Raw genomic sequence first — 24,651 nt, forward strand, 5'->3', positions numbered from 1 at the left:
ACCGCCAAGAAGTGACGGCAACAATGGAATGAAATGTTATTGAATTGCAGACAGAGATAGAGACGGACAGTTGAGTCAAGCGTGTGAATCGTTCGTTCGTTGTGAATTATAGCGTTGTTAAAGCGTGACTGTGGAAATTAAGTGTATTGCAAAGTTGTATTGAAAAAGAATAAACCAGTTTTATTTAAGAAAGGACTTGTATTGCTGAAGTTTCTTCGGAAAGCATTTTTACGGAAAATTAACATACGATTAGAGACGTAACAGTATATTTAATTAGCTACACTCATTAACAGATTGATGTAGGTTTTCATTTTCAATCTAGGTAGGAAATTTAATTACTCTGATCGGATCGACAGTTAATATTATAATTACAATCTTGGGTTAATTATCATTGTTATTAGTTGAACTCAAAAATACTTTGATGGTTTCCTGTTGATTTACTGCCAGGTTTATGTGTGTATGTACATATATTATACATTAGATAGGATGCTAGAAGTGTAATACGGTTAATGGAGAAAGTTACAAAAATAAAACTTTATGAATGTAATATATAGTCAAAAGGCCATTAGTTTAATAATGGAGTATATAGAAATTCACACACATTTATAATCATGACACACTTCTGCGAAGTACTTGCCCCATCATGGGTACAAATACAATGTGGCATTTATAATTTGTCTACAAAGCGAAAAAGAGTTTGTGTGTCATGTATGTCTTACTATACCATGATATATTAATTGGTAGTACTAGTAGTATTACTCCCAGAACTTAGACTTTACGTAGTAAAAGTGGCTCACAACACATGAGAAAGATGAGGAAATGACTGGACTTAATCGAAATGAACTGTAGCATTTGTATTATCAGACATATTAGTACTATAAGCTTTAATTATTTTAAATCTGCAATGATCTTTGACCAACCATTGGCATTGTAGTTCAACGTTAAGAATGGAGGAAGGTGGAAAAGAGAATGGCAGAACGGGTGAAAGACGTTTCTCGGGTATGACTATTGTTAGGCCTAAAAGTAAAAATGATTGTACATGCCTTGCTCAATAATTCAAGTAGTAATGTACAATTTTGCTTATCATAGTCAGGTATAATTTTTTTATTAACATTCGAATGAAAGGGGAGGAGACTCCATACTTATGTTACACGTAGTTTAAGAACTTGATATACTTCACGTTTAATATCACATTACAATTTACAGTTTTTACACGTATAAAAATGAGGCTTTTTTATTTACAGAACTTACAAGTTACAGACAACAGGGAACCCTCTTGTCCTTCCACAAAGCCGTACTTGCATATCCACATATAAAAAAGTAAACATTTTATATTAAACCAACCCCCATACTTTTTGGGAAATTTCCTTCAGAAATCCCTGTAAATATAAGTATAAGGTGCTGTTCAAAGTTCTCCACTACTACCCATAGCATTTCATCCTAATATGTCATAAGTCAATCACTGGGGTTTAACCTATCTTTTTCCAAATCTTAAACTTTGGTCCTTTCATCCTGTTATCATCAGAATGTAACACTTAACAGTAATGATTAACAAAAAGAAATCAGATGCCTTTATCTTGCACAGTCTCCCAGACAGTGTTGTAAACCTCAGTAAGGTTATCTCTTTGTTGAGATTAAAAAATGTAAGCGAAGTTTTCAAGCACAAAGAAGGATAAACTTTTTATTAGTTATTTCAGCTTACTAGTTTTGGTAACACTGTTACCATCATCAGGATTTATGAGTACCTCTAAACCCATAAGATAATCATTTATCCCTGCCGTAATCCTAATAGTAATACTCCTCCTCTTAAAATCTTTCCAATAAGTCAGTATCTTTCAATAGATAAGGAGATCAAAACTGTGTACAGAGTAAAGTCTGACTACTTTGTGTTTTGTATCTATATACTTACAGATATAACATCAAATTCTATTAGTTTTACTACTAACTACAGAGCACTGCTTCAATAGCTTTATCAAGTTCTTTTTTTCCTGTTTTGAATTAAAAGTAGTTTATTTTTTTGTTCCCTAATCTGCCTCATGTCATATTTTAACACGTTATTCTAATTCACTAATGGTAAATCTTAAAACTATTAATTGATCCAACACTGTCAAATACTGCAAATGTGTTGTTAGCATCCCTTGCAATCAAATTTCTTCATGGAAACACAGAAAAAGGTTAGCAAGGCTAGAGCCATTACATTCAACCTGATCATAGATCTTACTGTTCAACATAAAATATGATTGCTTCATCAGAAAACTTAAGTGCATGTTTAAAATGCCTGTAGTTCTGCCATGTACAATTTCATTCTCAGCAAGCACAGTGTTAAAACAAAGATCAGTGGTTTCATCTAGAGGTGTATTTGTAAACATTGACTTGATATCATAACAAGCACAATGAATATCATCATTAAACTGTGTTTGCTTTAATTTATTAACAAATTCAAGAGTAATCTTAACCAGTTATTCATTCTATACATTATTTTCAAAAACAGACTCAAAAATCTTGCTAATGGTTGATTATTGATGTCTGTACTGGAAACAGTTGGTCTAATTAAACATTCCTGATAGTAAACCTTAAGGAGTCTATATAAAACTCCACATTTTGAGCCCATTAACCTGATATTTTGGTAAATTTCTTTTGTAATGATGCAGTCTGATTTTAACTGTAAAAAGTATTTCATAAGTTTGTTTTCCTAATTTGTATGAAATTATACATTTTACATAGATTTAGAATAGCTTCTAATTTGTTGGTGTAATCCTCTATATTTAAAATCACAACCCCATTAATTACGTTTATTTGGTTTAGAGATTACGGTATCCTTCAAAGTTTTTAAAGCTTTGAAAGTCTGAAATTTGTCTTTGCTTAAATTATTATTCTTTTTAGTTGGTCTAAAATCTTTTAACATCCCAAGGGCACAACTAGTGACTTAATTGAGTTTTAACCTATTCAGAAGTTCCACACGTTTTTAAAAATTTAATCCTTATAGACAACTGTTATAAAAAGAAGTTTCAAAACCTAAAATATTATTCTGCAGTAAATTTCTTAGTGAGAATAGAAAACTGTAAACCTTTTTTAACTGCTTTTCTCGATATCAAACAAATGATAAGTCTGCTAAGTTATGAATAGCTTCGTCTAGGTATTTGGATGAAGTGTACACATGTTTTTGCTTTTTTAGGTCATTAACTTTACTTAAATGCTTAATTTCAGTTAAAGCTTTATTATTATTACTGTCGATAATTTTAACTTTCAAATATCCTAGGTCTAGGGGCTGACCCTGTTTCTCAGTTGTTCTAGAACTTCTTCACAGGTTTTATCTTTAATTTCCCAAGTTCAGAAATTTATTTTGAGATTCTGTTACTTGCTGTCTTAATTAAACTGAAATATTTTGGTGTAAGGTGTTCATATATGCAAGTTGTGAGAACATTTTCATGTAAATTTTTGTGTAGTTTCAAATGAACTCTGTAATTTTCTAAGAATTTGTAAAGTGTTCCTACCGTATCTGTATAGAAGAATGTTGGTAAAGCATCTACATATAAGAAACCTTAAAGCCCAAAGAAATTTCAAAATAATTATTACAACTTGAAACAACAGACCAGTTTTTGATTAGGAGTGGCTAGATAGAGGGCAAGACATTGAGTGAAATATGGCGCAGCATACAGGGGATTGACGAGTGTCAAGTCCTGTAACTTAAAACATGTGTCCATTGGGATTGAAATATGAAAAATCATATATAAAAAAAAATATGTATATAACCATGGCTAAATACAGAACATAAGAAAAACTCCTGTGAACATTAAACCCACAAGTTTAAACACCATAAAAACAAAGCAAACATATACAGAGATAAATAAAATTCAAAATTAAACACAACAAAACAGCAACACAAAATAAAAAAATACATATCTGCTAGCATAAAACTGGACATGAAAATATGTATATATAATATTGTGAACTACTATCAATTAACACGAGATTATCAAGAGTTATAGATATATTTTGAAATATTGAGTAGTTTTAGTATCATAGATAAAAAATCTGAGACCAATGGGATTGAGACTGATTTTAAGTTGTAAATGACTTTCTGATATGGGAGCTGAACTCTGGGGACATGACTGCATTTTAAGTTAGTTTATACAAAGAAGACCTACTTTATACTCTACTACAAAGACCTACACAGTATATTTCCATGAAAATGAACTCTTCCATTATAATAAACTAGTTTCGAATGGCAACTTATTTAATTTGCATGTGCATTTTATTATCAGTGTCTAGAAAGGCTATGGGAAATACCCATAAGCATTTTTCGTCCATTTCTGTCTTGGTTGATGTCAGTGGGTTTTTTAGTGTTCAGTTTTCTGTTTGCTATTGAAGAATATTTTAAGGTTTAGTTCTTATGACAATCCTTATTTTGTATAGATCTTTATAGCATTTGTAACTTTAAATTTGGCTGAACCACCTATAATATCAAGGGTACTCAACAACTAGTAATCTAATCACTCAAATGTTTTATAACATACAGTGTATATCATTATTTTAACAGATATTACCTTCATCTCTGCTTTTAGCCTTTTAATCTGTTACTTACTAATTCATCTTGAGTTAAATGTAATTATAGTTTCATCTGTATACCTGTTAGAACTAACTAAATATGTTGTTTATACTGGACTTTCAGTTGGATTTTTTTTAATATTATTAAATGACTTATGGACATTTTGAGAGGTCAGATCTAAATAATTTAGTTGAGAAATGCAATAATTAAATTTTTGTGCAACTCAATTAAGTTCCATAATTTAACAAAATAACTTACTTAAGTTTTAATTCTTCTGCAAGTTATAGGTACAAATCATAGGTATTTTAGCATAAAATATTTATGATTCAACTACACAAACATGCACATGATGTTTATATAACTTAATTGTAACATTGTCTCTAATACAGTTATACTTACTGAATTGAATTTGCATTGATCAGAATTAACTCTAAGCGTAAAAAATATGCAAGTGCTAAAACAGTTACTTGTTAACTATTGATTCTCCATAAAGACTTCATCCTGAATCATCTTGTTAAAAATATATATATTAAATAGCCTGATTAATAATAGCTATAAAACATTTTTGTAATATTTTAATTATGTAGCAATCTAATTAAAGAAAAAAAAAGAAACAAACATAATAAAATATTTTGCTGTTGAATTACTACAATAAGATCTTTAAGCAAACCTTTTAAATTTAATGAGTAAGGCAGGGTAAACTAACTATGGATCCAGGAGCCAAACATGATTTGGGAGAGATTTTTGTGACTCATGCGACCCTTAAGAAAAAAATATTTTTTTTTGTTGGGGAAGTTATCTTAAGAAAGATGAGAAATACTTTTGCTTTAATTGCACAAAAAACAAATGGTACTTTAAACTACAGATCAATATAATTTTAATAAGGCTTCTATTAATATTCTAAGTTCTTGGAGTAATTTATTGCTGGACTATACAAAACGTATTCACTCTACCAGTCGTAAGGTAGAGTGAATGCCTAGTGCCATAGTCTTTTTACTTCCCAAAGAAGTAATGTTTATTTTATATATTGCTCATAGCACATGAAACACAAGCTGTGGTTGGTTACTTTGATTTTAGAACTTGAGCTGTGATTAGCTGGTGGTTCTAGGTGCTGCTGCAAAAAGTGGTTCCACTTTTTTGTTGGATTTGATCAGTTGATCTGTATCATGAAAGGGGTGACATGTCATGTAAATCTGGTTTCAAAGTACTTATGTTTATAGTTCTCAGTGGTCAAAACTATATACAGTGACTTGTAAGTTGGACCCCAAAAATGAATGTCTACAAATAAAGAAAGGTTTTGGATGATCACAGGGCATTTAACTTGAATTTGGTGGAAGAATTTTTTTTTTATTGAAAACAATGGAAAACTGCAGTGTCTTGTATGTTTACAAACTATTGCTATACCAAAAGAATACAACATTCTGTGCCATTATGGCACAGAACACAAGATCAAGTATGACCAGTATGTAGGAGAATCTTGGGCTAATATTTTGAGACTTCAAAAGAAACATGAAAAACAAAAATGTGCTTTAAATGCATATGCAAAATTTCAAACTGCAAGTCTTACTGCATTATGTGAGGCCTCTCTGATGTTTGGTTAAAATGAAAAAAATCATTTAGAGACAGGTAGACGTTCAGAAAGTGTATCATTACCTCATCAGACTATGGCAAGGGGAGTAAGTGAAATAAATGAACATGTTTCCTCCAAACTAAATTTTATCATTCAGAAATGTAACTACTTTTCAATAGCTTTGGATGAATGCACGAATATCAGTGATATTTCTGAAATGCTGATTTTTATCCTCATTATTGATGAAGATTCCATCATACATGAAGAACTCCTGAAGATGGAACCTTTGGATAGCAGTAGAAAAGGATCTGATGTTTATGCACCACTTGTCTCTGTTATTAATGAAGATGGTAGGTTTCAGAAGTGCTCCTGCATTGTGACTGATGTTATAAAAGCAATGACTAGCAATAAAATGGGAGTTGTCAGTTTGCTTAAGAAAAATGAAGTGGATACTCCCACTCTTCACTGCATTATACACTAGGAGCATTACGTGGAAGATTTTGAAGATGAGTGACATAATGGACAGTATTGTCAACATAATAAACATTGTAAGAAGTGGTAACAAATCCCAACGAATTAGGAAATTCATATTCATATCTTTTTTTAGAAGAAGTGAATGCAACATTTAGTGATTTACTATTGCACTTGACTATCAGATAGCTAAGTGGAGGGAAAATATTTTCAGCATTTCTTTTCTTCTGCATCCATCAGAATGAGCAGATTGGCAACACTCACCAATATATTGATCAACTGCAAGATAAAGACTTCCTTTCCTCATTGACATTCTTGATAGACATGACTGATCACTTGATCGTGTTGAGATTGTAAGGTAGGCAGTAGAGTGTCTCCAAGCTGATGAGACTTGTCAAAGCTTTTTGAAAGAAATTACATCTATTTAGTGTGTGTCCCAAGAAAAATTATATTACCCACTTTCTTTTTGCCATGAATTGTTGGTAAATAATAGCACAGCAGACTTTTCAACCTTTGCAGAAAAAAATGTAGAATATTTCTGCTGAGTTTGAAGGAAGATTTATGGACTTTGACACATTAAAGCTTGAGCTGTTTAACAACCCTATGGAAAACACTGTTGAGACACAGCCATCAGATCTTCAGCTGGAATTATGTGAGCTGCAATCTGACCATTTTTTATTAGCAAAGAGAAACAAGAGTCATGATAGTTTCTGGGTGTTTGTTTACAGGGAGCATTTCCCAAAACTAAGACACATTGCACTCAAAATGTTTTTAATGTTCGGAAGCATATATATATATATATCTGTGAAAGCACTTTTTTCTGTGATTAAGCAAGTGAAATCAAGAAACAGAATATGATGGATAATGACACACTCAACATGTGCATTTGACTCTCGACCTTCAACATTGAAGTTGATTTTGTATCACTAGTTAAAGAAAAGCCTCAGCCCTAGTGTTCTTAATAGCTCATTTTCTCTGGTTAAGATAGGGGTCAGCTTCATGGTCTCACTAACAGGAAAGACTGAAATCAAAATATATATCTTATTTAAAGATAAAATGAATAGGCAAGGTAAATGTTACAGGATACAATTGTATCAGACTTTTGTAATTATACGATCTTTTTAATAGCCTTTAAAATTAGGTTAAGAGTATTCTTTGGGTTCACAGTGCTTAAAAAGCTGGACCACCTTGGAGTAAAGTATCAACAATTTGTTATAGAAGTTGTTACAAGAAAGAACAATTTACAAATTAATATGATACATTATAGCATAACAATAGGATAGGTTAATTTAATGTATTCTGTTAATATTAAGTAGATCTTTGTTTTGTTTAGTAATTTTACTAAAATAATAGTTTTCATTGTATCTTATAAACATTCTAAATTATTTTATTAAAATATGTTTTAATTTTATTCTTAAGTATAGATGAGACTAAGATGTCAAATAGTACAGCCACCTGTACAGACAAAAGTGGAAAAAGCAAATTAAATTCATATTATAAAATGTTAAAATTCAGTTTTTAAATGAAACCATCAAATATATAAATTGAGATGTCTAAAGAAATTATTTAAAAACAAAACTTACTGTAGCAAGCTCTCTTTGTTTAAACGGAATGACTAAATGCACTCAATTACAGGTATATGTAGAAAACATTGACCTTGCACTCTCACCTTTGTACCTAACTAGTTACTGTTTGCTCTCAACTTGTTTGTAATCACCAGGATATTTTGATCTGCTTGTAGGTAGTTTGTATTATTGGTCTTTGTTTCTACGTCTTACCTGGCTTCTCTCTCTTTCTCTCTTTCGTACTTGTTTAAGTAGGAGGCTCTACAAACAGTGATAGTGTCCCAGACAATCACAACTGTGACTATGAACCTGCTTTGGAGTTTGATGATACAGAGTTACATGTAATAGAATCACCACATTCAGGTATGGGTTAAATGGTTTACATTCTGAATTATATTGATCTCATATTTTTGTAGATGAAAAGTATTGTTAGCCTTAAGACTTGTGTAGTAATAATTATTGTCACATGACGTATACTTCACAGAATTTTTTGTGTTTTCATTTAGTTGTTTGTATTTCATATCAGAATTGCCTGGAACTAGAGGTTCTCTTTTGTTCAAGCCTGTAATATCTAATTAAATGTAAGAAAACTGGATGTGATTTTTGCACTAAGCCACTATGATAAAGTTTTGTTCAGTTCTCTGAATAAATGTTATTATTATTTAATCAATGTAGTTTTTATTCTTATGGTTAAAGTACTTTGACATTTGTAATTGTAATAAATCTGTTCCTGTTTCATAGAAAATAGGTTGGTAGGAAGGATTTTTAGACATTTGGGATTTTGTTTGGCTTTTATTTTGATGAAGTTATGTTACAATTTGATTGAGTTTCAAAGAAGTACAGATAGCATCAGTCAATTCTCACAAAACACAAAGTTATCCTTAAAATATGTGACATTTTATTATTTAAGTTTTAAGTAAGGTCCACCTTTATTACAGTATTTATATCAGGGGTGAAATTCTGCTGGTTCTGACCAGTACTGGTTACCAAAACTTATTTTCAGGGTGGTACTATTACTAGGACTTATTTGAGCTGCTTTGTCGTTTTTTATGTTTACACATATATTTTCTTTTTTTTAAAAACAGGTCCACTTCACCCGGTTGAGTACCTCTACTTTTTTTTAAGAATTTAACCCCTGATTTATATCATTTACTGATTCTCATATAATTTTGTGTAAAAGCAGAATTGATTTACATGAAAGAAAATGTGCCATTTTGTTGATTTTTTTATTTACAACTAACTTTATGGTTAAATAAATATACTGTTTTTTGTTTTATGATGTTATGAAAAATTTTGGGTTCTCTACTAGATTTCTTTACATATTTTATGTGCAGAATAAACACTTGCAATGAATAATCCAATCATTAAACTTCAGAATATTTTCTAAATCTTCATAACAGGTCTGCAGAATCACCAAAATCTTCAAGACACAGACCCTTAACCTTTGGACTTTTTTTACTTGCTGCTAATTTCTTGGGTGGGAGACAAACAGTACACCTTTCTTCATATTAATTAAAACAAACTTTATTTTAACTTAATTTTTGAAATATATATATATATTATATAATCCACATACATTATTGAATAAAGCAATGACTTTTATAGCAGTCTTTGATTTCTGGACTGTGTATGAACATTGGAATTTTGTAAACATGTCATGTTGAAAATTGTTTCTTTGCTAGAAAACAGTAGTATTACCAACAGAGATTAAGTCATTGTACTATAAGTGTTGTGTTTATTTGATTCTTTTTTCTAAGTTTATTAAATTAATATAAAATATAATGAATTTACACATGGCTTTAATAGCAGGGCACATAGCAAGACAAGGCTTAAGAAATGTTCTTTTCGCCAAGAAGCAGTGATGTATTAACAATTGCGATGTTTTGTATGAAAGAGAAGATGACCATCCTAATTTCCAGTAGGTGAGGCTATGTGCAAGGCCTCTTATTTATTTAAGTTCGGATAGTTCTTTTTTCTGTGGATAAATTGGATGGCACTTCTACAGCCCTTTTTCATAGCTAGAACTGGACAATTAACTCATCATGCAGTTAATCAATATAAGCGACTGCCTGTGAGAATTGATTACTTCAATTAGTGTTGCATAAAACAATCAATCAATCAAAATTAGTGTTTCCAGTTATTACTGATTTCAATTATACAAGTAAACAATATGTTACCAGTATGATATCCCATTATTATTTTTGATTTATTCAAGGTTGTTCAGTTTGATGGATTAGTGTTGTGGCTCACAAAAATAATAAACTAATCAGGACTAGTGTTTCTGATTATCACTATTTTTGATCCAACTCTTATATGAGGATAATAGATTAGTTAAATGTAATAAGTTAATGAGCACAAATATTAATTGATTAAAAAATTTCACTAATAATCAGGCCTTATTGAATAATGTTCTATGCTGTATTTTTAGTGTTTCAAGTTAGATGTTAACTAGAGGGTGCATAATGTTAAAATAGGCTTAGAACACCTATAAAATTGTAAATTTGATGTCAAGAAGCTGGTAAATTTGGGGAGTATCAAGAGATGACAGTAGGTTATAAATATGAGAATCAGTGAAGCACCGAGTCAGTGTTTTCTTTCAGCTAGCAGTGAATCAGTCATTCAGTCAAGTATTTAGTTTCAATGATTGGATCAGTGTTAGTTATCAAATTTATTAATTTTTATGATGTAATTAGCTTTGAAATTGTACGAGTAAGTTTATTTTTACATTAGTCAAAGTAACTTTAGCCAATATTTCCTTTTTAATGTCATCTGTAAATTTAGGCCTACAAGTACAACTGTGTACAAGTGATACTGATAGTAGCCAACATATTAAGCAGGAAATAAACTAATTTGTTATTGTTATACGGACTGGATTTGGCCTTATTTTCATTTGATAATTTAAGAGAACTAACCAACAAAAGAAGAACAGCACAACAATAACATAAATATTGATAATTTTAAGTTGTAAATTTTAAAGTGTACAGTGTGTTTTTGAGGCTATGCTTAAAGACATGTTCTCTTATTAATGGAACTTAAACTGAATTATAGTGTTGTTGAAATATTATACAGATACAGGTATATATTTTTATTTAGAAGAGATAAAAACTGCTAAAAGTTTCAGCTGAATAACAACATGAACTGTCACTTGTATATTTACATTTAAAGCTTTTACACTCTGTGAATTAAAAATGCTTAATAACAGCCCATACATAAGCAAACCTAAAATATCATTATGCAAGACTACTCTCTAATCTTAAAATAATAAATTGTATCTGATGTCTTCGTGTATAAGCTACTATTTCTTAATCATCTTTGCATACACGTGGTACCTTAGAACATATGAATGGCTCAACCCAAAACATTACTTTGCTCATTCCATTTTTTAACAAGAGGGAATCCTCAATAGCCTTGGCTATAATTAGATCTCAAATTGGTCAAGAGATGAAGCTATGAGCTAAAGGTTTATACTTGAAAAACAACTCGGAGCCATTTTATGAGCTGCTATGCCACAACTAAAATTAATATATAGCCTTATTGTTATTCTAGACTAATAATGACCTTGAAAGTTGTATGAAAAACTATACATATTGTAAGCTCACTTTTTCACTAATCTTGTAGGATTAAAGATATTTCATTATTAGAAAGAATAAAAGCGTGCATATAATAGAACATAAGGTAAAAAATTTTTAAACGTTGGATAGTGATTGACAATTTTTGATCAGCTGCTTTGTCTTAAGTTGCTGACCTCAACTTTAAAGCCTGGAATTCAGCAAGATCTTATTCTAATCATATAATATTTTTCAGTATAATTAAACTTAATTAATTTTTATGTAAAATATAGAATTTATTTTTATTTAATGCTCTCTTAATGTTAAATTATTTGCTTGAACTAACATTTTTGTCAATACTTTAACACAGAGACAGAAGTCGATAAGAAAACAGAAGCAAGTGATAACGATGATTATCAGTTTCTTGAATCACCTTTATCTGATGAACTCATGGATGAAAACTTTGAAGAAGCCTTAGCTTCTACAGATAATGGAGAACTAGATGATGGTGATGACAGTGATATGGATGACTTTTCAGATATTGCCAAATATGGGATTGTAGAAATTGCAGGTAGGTTCATACCATTCACATGCATATTATGCAATCTTGAAATTACAGTCCTTGAAATTAGTGATGGCATATGACAAAGCTGTCTGAAAAGCTATGGTGCTTTATGAAAAATGCCAAGTATGATGGGGAACAAAAAAAAACTTAATTTTTTTCATTTAATTAAACAAAATTTTCCTGTGTATAACATTACTGAATAATACTTTATACAAAAAGAAAACTGTTGATAAATATGTAAAATATTTAATGATACAATCACTTCATCTTAACTATTGTGGGATGTCAGTTACTATTGGCTTCAGTAGATGATATTGTAACAAACCAAGAAAATCATTAAACTTGTTTGAGGTAAAATTTTGTACTACAGTTTTTCAAAGCATGGGCTTTATTTATCCAGATACTTCTGAGTGACTCTGTAAAGTGCTTTTACCTTAATAATAAATCTTTTTAGTCTATTAGAAAATAAGTATACTGCACAAGATAATAAGCGCTTTGTTTACTTAAACTTTTTTACTGCATTTCTATAGGTATGATAGCTTAATCACTATTGTCAAACTGTAAATTTAAAAATATTTCTAATATGCTTTTAAATACTTGAAAACAAAGTTTTTAGGACTCTTTCACTATTTTGCTAGTATTAAACTACATAGGTTTTGTTTTGATTATGTCTTGGTATGGAAGTTGAAACTGTAAGTGCAGATTGTGACAAAGCTAATACCTCAGGTTTAACTTGGAAAGTTGCCTCTAATTTTATGATTTCAGTAAAAATATTTAATCAGTATATAAATCTAATACAAGTTTTTACTTTTTTACCTTGTGGAGAACACTTCCTTTGTGCCTCACTCATGGATTAAACGTGTCTTTCAGGGGAAGAACCTCTTCAGAATGGACCATGGAATTTGTTGGATTATTGTCCTGATTAATGCACTTATTACTACTCAAACATAAATCTTCTTTATTAATCTGTAAGTGAAGTTTACATATAAGATGTTCAAATGTAATTAAAGTATTGGTGTTATGATTTGTGGAAGAAAAATTTAGGATCCTATTATATAGTGAGGCAGGCTTGTACCATTCTCATCGCATAAACTTAGAATTATTCTAATAATGCTTACAATGATAAGTACAGACCTTGTGAGAAAGTTAACCTTATTATTGTGGAGGTGTTTGAATTTGCTCCAGAAAACTATATATATATTTCAATTCAAAAACATAAAATGTGGAGATGGATCATAAAGTCAGTTTGGGTTAATTTATTCAAGATTTTTTTTTATTAAGTGGTACAAAGCTGAGAGAAATGCAGACAGAGTATTAAAATCTTTATGGTTAATGTACAATTATATAACTTTAAATATAGAAAGTTTGCTCGTGTAAGATTAAGTTTTAAGTTGTCAGTGATTATGCAACTGCTGAATGCAATGTCTGTCAAGACTATATGAAAAAAGCCGATAGATGGCCCGCCAGAGTATTGAGATAACAACATCAAATATGTATTCATATCATAATAGCTTCTGATGTAAGTTTCTCTATGAGAAGGATATAAAGAGCTCATTAGAGTTGTGGAAAGAAAAGTGGACAACAAAGAAGAGCTATTATCAGATGTGAAGATTAAGTTCAGGAAGGACTTTGTCAGATAAAAAAACTAGTTGTGCTTAGTTATGCATTAGGTCCTAAAATATAGCTTACAGAGACATAAAAATTGTAGGTGAATGTTCTGATAGGATACCTCACCTTCACACATAAAATAACTTGATCCGCCTTGAGCAAGCTACCACCTAAAAATCACATGTTTAACTTGAACTGCACCAGTGCATGATGGCATCATCATGCAATGATAGTCCTCTACTAATAGGAGGATGACATAACCTCCTTGTGGAGTAATTCTCCCCTGAGCATTTCTGCTTGAAATAACTTCATTGGTGTCTCATCTTTCTCAACCTCACCCTTCTGTTCATGTTACTAGGCCTGCTCAATCCATGATTCCCTTACCCATTCCTGCTTCCTGTTCTTCTTTTTGTCCCCTCCTCCCACTTCCTGATGTCAGGGTTATTTGTGACTACTCTGCTGGGTCTGGCCCAGTGGCCATCCATCTGTCTTGCTTTGCCAGCCTTTTATTTCCATTTTTGGCCAACAGATGGGTTCCTTAAGTTTTCACCCACAGCCTATCTTTCCACTTCTCTTCCACCTTTCTCTTCTTTTGATGTTTCTTTTCTTTTTCATTCCAACCCCGTTTATCTTCATCATCTCGAGGATTAGGTCCCTGATCTCTTGGCCAAGAATACCATCAAGAGAGTATTTAACCCTACTGTGGGATATTACTCTTGTCTCTCTGTGTTTCCAAAGAAGATCAAGGACTAGTGTCTGGTTATTGACCTTTGTCTATCAACTTGTTTCTAATTTTTTAGTGGTTCTGGGTTCAAATTCCTGTCGCACCAAACATACTCGCCCTTTCAGCCTGTGGTCAATCCCACTATTTGTTGGGATGTTGTTCATGCTTAGGCTTTATTTCTACTGTGGCATTTGGAGTCTTGTTACTGTCAGGAGATGGAAAGGAACATACCTGAGAATGAAATTCAGAAAGAGATTTGGCAGACAAGACAGGAGTAGAAAGCCCTTTAAGCATGTTGTAATCCACAACACACTGAACAATGGCTGCAACAACTTTTTGCCTGCATTCTTTATTGTTTTTATTTTTTCACTTTCTGATTCACAATTCTTGGGTTGAACTTGTCTTTTCTCCTTACTTGTTTGTAGATTTTATACTTTTTCCTTCATCTAATAGCTTCTTTCTCACACCGAAATGCTTTGACCCCCTCATGTTTGTGACTGCTTTTGTGCTGATTTGTAGATTTCTTCCCTTCTTTTTCCGAATTCCCTGCCATTGGTATCTATCTGGCAAGCTAGAGAATCAAGGTCTTTAATTTTTATTTCACTTTCTAGTTCCCCATTTTTGCATTTTTCATCTTTTTCTCTCTACCTTCTATATTCCCTCTCTTAACTCCACCTTTTATCAGAGGCACTTCTTAATGCTTCTGTAGGCTTTTGTAAGCATTCATTCCCTTCTCTGTTTGGCCTCTTTCACTTCTTCTACTCTATCTCTCCATACATTGTTCCCCTGCTGTCAGGATTCATTTTGTTGGACTACATTCCTCTTTACCGTACCCCTTTCTTCTTCTTGTGTACTTATTAATCATTTGGTTCCCTTTTGTTACCTAGATGTCATCAGTGATGTTCCTTTCCCCCTTGATGATCTGATGTTATGAGACATCTGTTTCATTATCTACCCAGGTTTTTTTCTCTTTCTCGACTTTGTCTTTTACTCCTATTTCTTGTCTAGATCAGTTTTTTCTCACATTTCTACTCCAAGTTCCAGGCCTTCCTCTTTTTTTTCTTCTTGTCTTTCCTCTTCCAGAAGTCTTGTTTGTCACTTCTCTTGCAAGTGACTATCATGCACAAACATTTCTCTTCTCTTGCTGTTGGTCTCAATTTTTGCTCACAGTTGTTTTCCATATAGTCTCTTTCCTCACTCCCCTTTCTCTTCACTTTTCTTCCCATTTTCTTCCATTTGACTCAACGTAGTCTATTCTCATATTTGTCGGTATTGTGAGGGCCTTCACTTCCCATAATCATGGTCCAGGGCTAGTGTCCCTTTCCTTTAACTGTTTATATATGTTAGCCAATTCTCAGATGTTTCCTCTTCTCCTGTCTCTCCTCTTTTACTGTGGCTACTTGAGTGGGAGAGGGGGACTAATTTTGTGATATCAGTTCTTTCTCACACTCACTCAGTGTTGGGTACTTTTGGAGATTTTCATCTCTCATCTGAACTGACTTCAGCCTATTTTCTTCACCTTTGAGCTATGGTGTATCTGGTCACCAAGTTTTACAGTTCTCATTCTCTTCCTGCTTGAATGGTTCTTTTGCTTTTGAGGACTCTGGCTTCCCTAGAATTCCTCATTCTTTACATCTCTTACAGTAGATCTTGTGGACCCAAGGTTTTCTTTTTTTTTTTTGTACTTTGTCCTCTTTTGTGAAATTCTCCTTAAGGAATTATCATGGTGACTGGACCCTACCCATACTGCTTTCTGTGTTTAGTACAAAACCCAGAAAGTCAAAGTTCAAATGGGGCATACAAGAGATTGTGAAAAAACCTCATTAAGGTCTCAGTCAGGCAAGGGAGTTGGGCAAGGAGGACTAGGGAGAAAAACAAGTGGAATGGAATGGAGAGGACAGGGGAGGAAACACCTCATGGTACCAGAAAAGGAGAAAGCCCATGGACAGAGTCACCCAACAACTGGGAAAGGTAAGAAAAGCAGATAGGTGGTGCACCAAATTACTGCAAGAAGAAAAGAGGAAGTGGAAGGACCAATGACAAAGGACCTGTCACAGATGGTGACAGACAAGTACAGTGGAGTGACAAAAAGAATGTGACAAGAATAATGTCACTTTAGCAGAAAGTCCAGCCTGACACGAGTCAGATTGGGCAAATTCCATGTGTCAGGGTAGAGGAAGGGAAGTAAGAAGGTGAAAAGCAAGAGAGAGAAGGAATATTGGGAAGAGGAAGGGAGGTCCAAATATCAAGCAGGCCAAGGCTAAAGCAATCAAAGAGGCACCAACAATAAGGCCCAAGAAGAAGAGTAGGGTGTAAATCTGAGGGCCAGAAGAAAGAGACAATAGGGGAGTAGGTATAAAAAAGAGGTAAACCAGGTCTGGCTGAGAAGTTGAGAGTCAAACCCTACGTATAAGAAATAAAGGACTAAAAGAGAGGAAGCTCAGAAGGGCATCAAAATCATCCAAGATGGATGTATCCAACAAAGGGTAAACTCCTCAGAAGATCTAAGGGTGTAGAGGTTATTCTTTTGGTAGAATACAGACTGGGTCAGAAGTGTATGGTTAATGCATGAAAAAAAAAAACCAGAACAGGAGCAACAAGGACAGTTGGAGCAAGAAAATACTGTGAAATAGGTTGAGTGAAATATGACCAAGTGAGCTGTTAGTAGGGGTAGGAATAGAAACATGCCTGAAAAAGAGCGAGAACATCAAGAACGTTGATGTGGAGAGGACTCTTGTTCAGCATCCAAACATCAGAATCCTGTCCTTATTGAAAAATTTATCTAAATCAGAGGAAGAAGTATCAAAGAAGGAAGAAATCTGGTTTGAGAGGCAGTATGGGCCAGGTGGTCATGTGGTCCCTCTCTAAGCATTTATCTCCTCTCTACACCTTCTGGCTGTTTTATCTCCTGTTGGTTTTTGGCTTCCACAAGTTGCCATTCTTCAATCACTCCTCTATCATTGAGAAGAATTCATACTATTTCTCTTTCAGGGTCCCTCTTTCATTACATATGATCCCACCAGCTGGCTGATGTTGCCTCCCAGGGTATACTTATCCAAAGTCTGCAGTGAGCCAGGATAACTGAAAGCACATGTACTATCCGCCCTGGTTTTACATTTGCCCACCATGAGATCAGGTGTTTCACAAGACCATTTGAGGTATCGTGGTATATATATATATATCCAGACTACCTATTCCATGGATTATCGTGGAAAAACCCAGATTGAAAGTCTGTTGCCATAGCAATTAATATGCCCTTCACGAATCGACCACTAATGGTTTTCAGAATATCACCTCATGATTGGCCAATCATAACTGGGTATGTAGCCCTAATCGTCGGGCAAGCATTAAATATAACTTAATTCATGGAAATTCCATTATTTTGGGGTTTTAGATTTTTTATAATGAAAACATGTCTCTTAAAACATAAACCAACAAAAATATTGGATCAGAAAAGGACAAAAATATATGAAATGCATCAGTATATTTCTTCCCCGAATGACCAATATTCTTACTGAAAATAATAGATCTAATCTTTGGATTCTACAGTCTTTTTTTCTCACTGTGCAATTTACATTTTTTGTAACTTCTTGCGTAATGTAAATGTTAAATTTTTACACACAAAATGACTGGCAAACATATTAATCCAATTATCGCAAGGACATACCTGGTGAGACAAGACTCCAAGTTTTTATGCATGTAACTCCTACTCTGCATAAAGCACTTCTAAAGCATTCTAGCTCATCGTCATTAGGGCAGTAACATATCTTTTCACAGGTGTATTTCTGCTTTCATTCCTGATTACAATTATAATGTTTCCCAAGTGCTCAGTGTAGAGCATGCTAACAGCTTTACATGTCAATTTCACAAGCTACATGAACAACCAAACTGAAAACGATAATTACGCTTCTATTCTAAGCAATGCTATAACCCAAGCCATCAAAGAAACAATCCCTAGCAAAGTGCCAAATTCTGACATACGATCATGGAAACTTACTCCCAAAATTCATGAATTAATAATTACCTACAGACGACTCAGACACGACTTCATATGATCTATGACATTACGTTTAACCTACTCATTAATACCATGAATATAATCTTTTTGAGAAACTCATATTACAACAACAACAACATGGTAACTGGGAAAACTTCTGCCTATCAATCAATAGATAAATCGAAACCCGACCTTTCTAAACTTTGACAGAAATTTAAATCTATCATGAACAACAAATCAAATGACACCATAAATAAGATTCAATATAATAACAACACTGCCACTACTGATAACAAACAGACTGAACTTTTTGCCCAATATTTTAAAAGTACCCCAAAGCTCACCACCAACAACAACAATCACAAATTTCTTGTTCTAACAATTTGTATGCCTGCACTATAACTCTAGCAGAAATCCAAATTTACCAAAGGAAAATAAAATGCAAAGCCCCAGGAAAGGATTGAATCAACAGTTTAATCCTAAAAAACCTATCCAATGGAATCCTAACCCACTTAGTAATAATTTATAATTTTTCTTTAGGATATTACTCATTTATTTGGAACTCGGCTATTATTATGGTAATCTCCAAGAAAAATAACTTAACTAATTCCGGCAGCTACAGACCCATTAGCTTGTTAAACACTCTTAGTAAGGCGATGGAGAAATTAATCACGAACCAGTTACATGCTTATCTAGAAACCAACAATATTATTAACAACATACAGAATTTACTCAGAAAATGTAGACAAACCACTGACCATCTCTTTAGACTTACCAAAACCATCTATCGCAGTTTCAACAGAAAGCAAATAACCATAGCTACCTTTCTAGACATCCAAAAAGCCTTTGATTCAGTAGGGCACAACTATATAGTAATTGATAACTGTGTGCCCACGCATATTGTATGCTGGATATCCAGCTTTCTTACTGACGGAACAGATAAAAGTTAAGATCAACAATGGGACCTCCAGCCCCTTCACATTCAAAGCCAGTGTCCCCCAAGGGTCAGTGTTAAGCCCAACAGTATATAACCTCATTGTCAATGATATCCTGGTCCCTTCATTAAACCATACACTTGCATCTCAATATGCAAATGATATTGCCATCTGAGTTCTTCTAGCAACCAGCATACTGTGACATTCAGGGTCCAAATATCACTCAATGCAGTGTCAGATTGGTGTAACAAGTGACACGTAGCCCTCGACTCTTCCAAATCTCAAACTGCAGTTTTTTTTTTAGAAAAATAAATAAAAGTAGGAAGAAGCTTCATAATCTCCAGTTAACTATTAACAATTCAGGCACTGATGAGTTAAAATAATCTGTGCCTGATCAGTGAAAGTGGGTTTTTCTCAGGGTTCTCCCCCCCCCCCCACAGCAATATTATTGTCATTGGATCTATAGAACCTTGCCCTGAGAAGGACTGCTCCCCTTCATATTCTGTATTCAAAATTTAAATTACATTTTTATGTATTAATTCAGCCAAAGCTATTTAACCTTTTTGCCATCAATTTTAGTAAATTGAAGCCCATTTAGACATTACTATCTTTGCTAGTTTTAAATGTATTCATCCCTTATCAAGAATTAATTAATCAATCACTTCAGACCCTAATTATCACTCTTATTTATACAACTCATGTCAACTTTTAACTGGATATCTTTGGTACAGTCTTGGTTCCTTCAATCATCAACACCTGCTTCGTCAATGTTAATAGCCACCTTTTATATTCAAGCCTTTATATACATGAGCAGCCTTCTTCAATTTCAGTATCAACCTCTATCTTTCACCTCCCAGTGGCACAGCAGTATGTCTGTGGATTTACAATGCTAGAAACCTGGTTTTGATACCTGTTGTGGGCAGAAAATAGATAGTCTATTGTGTAGCAGAGTGAAGAGAAACTACAACTTCTGACTAGCTCTGGTTACCTTTCAGGCCCCTTCTGGACCTGAAAGATTTCAAACCAAAATACCTACCAAGGAATTTTGCTTTGTTTTTTGTTTTTGTTTTGCTGTGAACCCCCAGTTTACAATATTCCAGCTGATCAATGAACAGCTCTGTTTGTGGCTTTGCCCCTCACTAGCATGGGTCCTTTGAGATAGTGCAATCAAGTGAGGAGTACTTTAGCTGTGACAGCCTTGGCAAAGGCTATGAACTGCCAGAAATACATAATCATGAACACACATTACTTGACCTGTATACACACACTGCTTATCTTATCAGGCATGATAGGCTATTCAGGTTTTGCATTTGACATCACGAGCTGGGAAATTTCAGAGTCTTGTCCATTGTAGACACCAAACTACTGCATGTTTACTCCAGTGTGAACTTAACTTTACTTGTTTTAATTGACATAATGCCTTGGCTTCATCAGGTACCATCATGGTAATTGCTCATTGTGCTGTTGGATGTAGCAATAGACAGGGACAACAGTCCCATCATTTCCTACAACAGCCCATGGTTTAAGCTGTGCACTTGACAGGGCACAAGAATGATGGACCTAAAAAAGATAAACATAAATGTTAATAATTTTTCAGTGAAATAAAATATATATATATACATTTGTCACTTTGCAGAGGCTTATTCAAAGTTATTATCAAATGTTTAGAAAAATCCTGTTTGTGGGATAACCAAATACTTCATAAGATAACTGAAATGCACATGTTGTGACAAGGCAGGTATGCTTGATGCTTAAGGGTCTGTTCTGTGTTTAGTAGGATTTATGTATGTGTGTTAAAGGAAGTAAAAAGTCAACTTTATGCATGGATTATGTTTACTTTATGTGTGTTTATATTTTGCCTTTTACAATGCATGTTTGGAAAAGCATTCACATGTTTTGTTTTTAGTAAAAGTTGTGTATTTGAAATGTCAAAATTGTTTTATTAGCATTTATTATTTTTATGGTACTCTTATGAAAAAATAGACTTAAGTATTTGTAATCATCACTTTGTATATCCTATTCTATAAATTGTAATTAGGTTCTGATAACATTATGGCAAAGAAAAGGTGAAATATACCTGAGATCTAAAAGAGAAGATGTTTGTCAGTGTACTTTTGTGTATTGCACATTTAGTATGATAACACCTTGTGTTATGTGAGCCATTTTTCCTTGAGGTTTTCTCATAAACCAAACTAGTGATGTAGTGTTTTTTAGGATGAAAGCAAGTGGTATCATTACTAAACAGTGATATGAACTCAAGTATGCATGATGGTGACTAAATGAACTTCAGTAATTCTCAGTAAAACTTCTGTTGTATTCATTCATGAAATGAACTCTGATCCCCATGGCTTACTCCTAGACTGTATAAGAAATGTAATGAAACCATACTAACATGATTTTATTTGATGCACATGAAACTTATCTTCCTATTCTCCATTTTTGTGTATGTTTCCACAAAGCAAAGGTTACTGACTCTGCCATGATGTGTATGTGTGAATGCAGCATAGATGTAACACATAGACATTCATATATTTCTTCCCCCCCCCTCATTTTAAGCTAACATTAACAATAACTGATATCACAACTTGGAATGGTCAATAAAGGTAAAGTGAATAGTTAAGGTTTCCTGTAAGTAGATACAGGTTGGGTATGAGATAGGAAAGGAGTCTTAGTTTGCTCTCTGTAGCTCTGTTAACGGTAAGGTACGCTATTTGAATTACAGAAATAAATAGAAGAATCTTGGTGCCTTGTGTAGCTAAGTAAACATCTTGCCCAGTCATCCACATATATCTACAATAATGCTTCTTAAGTGTTCCCATTACAGAAATAAATAGAAGAATCTTGGTGCCTTGTGTAGCTAAGTAAACATCTTGCCTAGTCATCCACATATATCTACAATGATGCTTCTTAAGTGTTCCCATTACAGAAATAAATAGAAGAATCTTGGTGCCTTGTGTAGCTAAGTAAACATCTTGCCCAGTCATCCATATATATCTACAATAATGCTTAAGTGTAAGATGGCTCATTTCATTTAGCTGAGCACTAGTCATCACCAAATACAGCTGGAAGAAGTAACAAGAACCTGTTGTGACATAAAGCTGATTAGTACTGGTAACAATTTAGTTTGTATAGGAATAGGTGCTAGTAAATTAGGCTATCACACCTCAGAATCACCTCTTATGCAGGAATATTTGAATGTAGCATTTAAATGAATTTAAATTTAATTGAATCTTGCTGTTTTAAACACTGTAATAAGGTTTTTCTAAAATAAGTATAAAAAGGGATTTCAAATACAATACAGTACACTTATTATAACCTTGAATTATTACAAATACTTTTTTAAAATTATTTTGAAATATTCATCTCACATCCTTAAGTAGTTTGTTAAAAAATTCTTACCAGAAATTATATATGAGGTTGGCTCAGTATTTCACAAATAACTTCCTTTATTATGTGCACATAAAAAATAATTAAACATATGTTAAAAACATATCTACTTCAAATACATACATTAACTTGAAGTACAATATGCCTGTTATAACCTGGAATGTTTATCCCATTACGTTATAAGCTTTTTTGTATTTCACCTAGAACAAATTTTATGTAACATTTTAGATTGCAAATGATGGGCAGTAGGAGAGGGAGGAAAAAGCAAGCAGAGGAACAAATCACATCTTATTCTTGGTACAAATAAGAGATAGATCACATATCTAACTACTGAATATCAGAATAACACACAGTTTATCCAGTCAGAGATTTTTTTAGATGTGTTCACAATATTACCAGAATGATGTTAATTTCTAAGTAATTGTAGTTTTTCAATGTTTTAATTTTATAATTTCACCAGTTAATATTATACACTTTTGAGATTATAATGTAGAATGAAATTTCCATTTTTTAAGAACAAATAGTGTAGTGAACCATCACAAGAGCTTGTGCCTAGCCATTTGTGACTACATTTAATTCAGGATGCAAATATAAACTATTCAATGTGTTATCATTGTGGTTATAGAATCAACAGAGTGGTAGAAAAGCTCATTTAGAAAGCATAGTTTCTAAAGAATTCATGGGTGGTTGAACTTAACCAAACAACAATTGTTGTTCCACTTGAAATTATTTTATTATAGTTTTTCTTTTTGCAGATATAACTATCTCTAGCATTATGTACTTGCTTTTGTTAGAATGTTATGCTGAAGTGGATGTGTAGTTAGTAACTACATGTATATGTAGGCCATGTCTTGTAACTATGTTTGTCTGAGTGCTTTATACTTAGGTCAAGTGTCATTATTCATTGTTATATATGAGTATCTAGAAACTTATAATTTTCTTCCTGAATCATACATTCTATTCAGTATTTTTTATTTTGTTTGTACTGTATTAACAGATTACGTGTATTATAATTTGTTTGTCATTCTAATTTTTACATTATGTAATGTTGTTTAAACTAGATTTAGAGAGAAAAAGAACTTATCATTGTACCAAATAGACTTTTTTTTTCTAAGAACAAAAATATAAAGTTTGAACATTTCTTTTGCATTTCTTAAACTGCATGCTTAATTTTGGGAGGGGGAACTTAATTTTTTGAAACTATTATAGGCATTAAAAAATATATTGGTAACCACTGTGCTCATCGTGTGTATTATTTTAATTCTTTCTGTAATGTGTATTTTATATTTTTAAATATGATTGTTTAGCTGGGTATTGTTCTATTTTTGTTGTAATCACATTGTATGATAAATGTATATTTCAAGGCTTCTTTGTGTTTAATATTGTGAAATTGTACATGTTAGCAGAGTGTTTTTTTATATTCTATTTGCATGTAATTCAGTTGGGTTTGGTAAGAGGTTTAGTGTTTAACTCTTTCAGCATGGGCTCAGTCCCTGGGACCGACCTTGTAACCATTTTGTTCTTGTTATAATTTTCATGCTATAACTTTTAAATTAAAAAGCGTATATTAATGAGATTTGGCAGATTATCAGTAAAAATTACAATCCTTTCATATGCAAAATATCAATTTTTTTTTATAAGTCTTAAGGTTTGTAAAGCAATGTCTTTCTCATGCCTTTTTTTTCACTTTGCATGCTGCCTATCCAACATGCAAAGTAATTTTCATTTTAAG

At 32.8% G+C, this 24,651-nt stretch overlaps 1 protein-coding gene across 3 annotated transcripts in view; it reads left to right on the forward strand.

The window, feature by feature from the left end:
- The first annotated feature begins 743 nt into the window (after positions 1 to 743).
- The window catches only part of LOC106471420 (rho GTPase-activating protein 8-like), a 79,862-nt gene continuing 55,954 nt past the window's right edge, over positions 744 to 24,651 (forward strand). For 2 of the 3 annotated variants that reach the window (XM_013932020.2, XM_022400022.1), the window contains exons 1-3: positions 744 to 999; positions 8,411 to 8,518; positions 12,074 to 12,274. In XM_013932020.2, the coding sequence (XP_013787474.1) occupies positions 948 to 999; positions 8,411 to 8,518; positions 12,074 to 12,274 (361 nt within the window). In that variant the 5' untranslated portion in view covers positions 744 to 947. The remainder of the gene's footprint in view (positions 1,000 to 8,410; positions 8,519 to 12,073; positions 12,275 to 24,651) is intronic. The other variant, XM_013932021.2, reaches the window with a different exon arrangement.

The sequence above is a fragment of the Limulus polyphemus genome, unplaced genomic scaffold (assembly GCF_000517525.1).
Source record: "Limulus polyphemus unplaced genomic scaffold, Limulus_polyphemus-2.1.2 Scaffold4610, whole genome shotgun sequence".
Classification (NCBI taxonomy): Eukaryota; Metazoa; Arthropoda; class Merostomata; order Xiphosura; family Limulidae; genus Limulus; species Limulus polyphemus.